This window comes from Cyprinodon variegatus, unplaced genomic scaffold (genome assembly GCF_000732505.1).
Source record: "Cyprinodon variegatus isolate N-32 unplaced genomic scaffold, C_variegatus-1.0 Scaffold989, whole genome shotgun sequence".
In the NCBI taxonomy this organism is placed as follows: Eukaryota; Metazoa; Chordata; class Actinopteri; order Cyprinodontiformes; family Cyprinodontidae; genus Cyprinodon; species Cyprinodon variegatus.
Window position 1 is genome coordinate 256,906 of NW_015151442.1, and position 2,468 is coordinate 259,373.

A 2,468-nucleotide genomic window follows, 5' to 3' on the forward strand; every position below is an offset into this window, starting at 1 on the left:
ATGTACAATCCGGATGGCTTATATACAGGTGGATTTACTTTTACGTTAAAGTGTAGTAGGTAAGGAACTACGGTGAGGTAGTGGTATGACTATTCTATGTACCTCCTGTTCTTCAGCTTCAATTTGCTTGTTTTCTAAGCCAAAACAAGTTTATGGGGGCTACTATATGAAGCTTCGAATTCAACGCTAATTCTGGCATTTTGAATTGAAAAAGCTTCCTGAATGGGAAGAGAAACGTCTTCAAACTTGGAAACAAAGTCCAGTGGATTGTTACTTTTTTTTTAATGTTTTTAGAATGACTCTGACCTGGATGACTGAGAATCTGCACCAGCATTTAGAGGAAACCTGCTGTTACAGTACAAACTTAGTCCAGACACCAAACTTGGAAATGTTCCGTTGTTTTTTTTGTTTTCTTTTGTTGCGATTTTCATGATTGCTTTTCATATTTTGAAACCTTCTGCACCTGCAATGAAATGTTGTGAACTACTACTTTAGAATATGGAGCACTATTGTAAAGTAAAAAAAAAAAAATAATTTAACTGTAGCCCCATATTCTGTGACAGTCTTTAGTCTTCAATAAAAATATAAATGTTTTTTTTTTTTTAAAGAAATAACAAAAGCTGAATTTATCAGTTTTTTTGTTCTAATTCAGATTTTACTGAAAACTTTAATTTTAGCCTAACTTAAGTCAAAAATTTGTATAATTTTGAATCTATATTTTTCTAATATATATCTCTGTTCCCATGCATAGAGATGTCTGTGGCATGCACTCACTTAACATAGACCTACGTAATCCTACAATAACATGATATTTACAGTTGGTTTATTAAAAATGCTTTTCAGTGAAAGTCAACAGCAATAACTCCAATAACAAACGATAATTTCATTCAACATTTATTTATTAAAAATGCTTAACAATTCCTGTAATAAATGAATAGCACAATGAAAGAAATAATGTCTTATCTAAACACTTACCAATAAAAGTTAACAATAACTCTCAACTCCCAATAACAGATGATACTCAGCCTCAGTAATGAAAAAAATAATGTCTGTTCTGTAGGTTATTGGAAAAAATAAATTAACAAATATTATAACAAACATATCAATAGAATATCTTTGTCCAGTTGGCTTTGCAGATTCCTTGCACCTCCATTGGACACCGAGACATATGTGCCTGCTTTGCACACTGTGCACAAGGCCTCCCGTTTGTCTGGACCCGGTCTGAAAGCGGGGAAACTCTTCATAAATCGTCGGTAAACATACATTTGCGCTTTTGCATGTTGTTGGCGTACTGACAGCCACGCTATCTATATTCTGATTAAGAACAGGGCTGCCGGCACTGACGTGGCTCAGGGATTACGTCACGCAGCGCGTGCGCAGGGCCCTAGTGCCTGTAAATTTAATGGTCCAATTAAGGTAATTTAAAAAAATCAGGACATTTTTGCTCACTTTCTAAAAAAAACCTGAGACGCCCGGGACAGGATGTGAAATACGGATATGTCCCGGGAAATACGGACGTTTGGTCACCCTATTCTAATAAGACATTTTAATTTTATTTTAATTAAATGTAATTGAATAGAAATTTCACTTCATGCTGTTATATTGATATATTTGAATCCCTTGCCCTGTTTTCTTTATTAAACGCTTTTCTTTGCCCATGTAAACACCTTGGCCCCCTCCTGGCCCCCTGGTACATTTGGTCTAGAACCGCCAGTGGATCTAGCAGTTGCCTCTCCGGGTTTAAAGCTCCTTACCTTCTCTCTCTATCTCGAACACGCTGATGGCATCCTCCGGGCTGAGGGAGCGGAACTCGCTGGCCGGCAGCGTGTGGCGGCGGCCCCGCGGAGAGCGCACCTGGTGCGGCGGCTTCATGAACGGCGCAGCGCTCAGTGCGGACATCCTGCCTCCAGAACCCACCCAGATCAGGACGCGCTGACACCGATGCCTCCTCTAATTGCTCTTGGTTGGAGTTTTTTTCGTCTCCACTCTTGGAAAAAATGATCTTCTCAGACAGACAACCCCACGCGCCACAGGACGCCGCGTAAAGACTGAGCTGGACGCGGCGCGTGGGGAGGATTTATAGCAGCGCGCAGGGGCGGCTGTCTGTAATCCCCGGCTGAGCTGGAAGCCCAAAGCCTCCTTTCCCGTTGGGCAGGTGGAACAGTAAACATATTTACCCGGGAATGAGTGTAGAATGATCCCTGTCACGCATTTATCATCAGATTTAGATTCCTGGATCATGTGTTAGAGGATAAACAAGCTTCCTTTCAGTTGCAGCATGAAAGCATAACATTAATCCCACTGTAATAATCTATCAAACTAATAAACTTCATTTTACCAGATAGTTTCTGTGACACAAACAGGTCTGATTTCTCTCTGCATGTCTTGGCTAATTGGACTTAAGGACATGATCTTTTTTTCTGGAGACTTTCAGTCAGCTGAGTGTTGCTCTTTTTATCCCGGTTTAT

General features: G+C 40.1%; 1 protein-coding gene across 1 annotated transcript in view; it reads right to left on the reverse strand.

Moving 5' to 3' along the window:
- Positions 1 to 2,156, reverse strand: part of aanat (aralkylamine N-acetyltransferase) — a 7,413-nt gene extending 5,257 nt beyond the window's left edge. The window contains exon 1 of the mRNA XM_015399121.1: positions 1,755 to 2,156. Within this exon, the coding sequence (XP_015254607.1) occupies positions 1,755 to 1,899 (145 nt within the window). The 5' untranslated portion in view covers positions 1,900 to 2,156. The remainder of the gene's footprint in view (positions 1 to 1,754) is intronic.
- Positions 2,157 to 2,468: the final 312 nt, after the last annotated feature.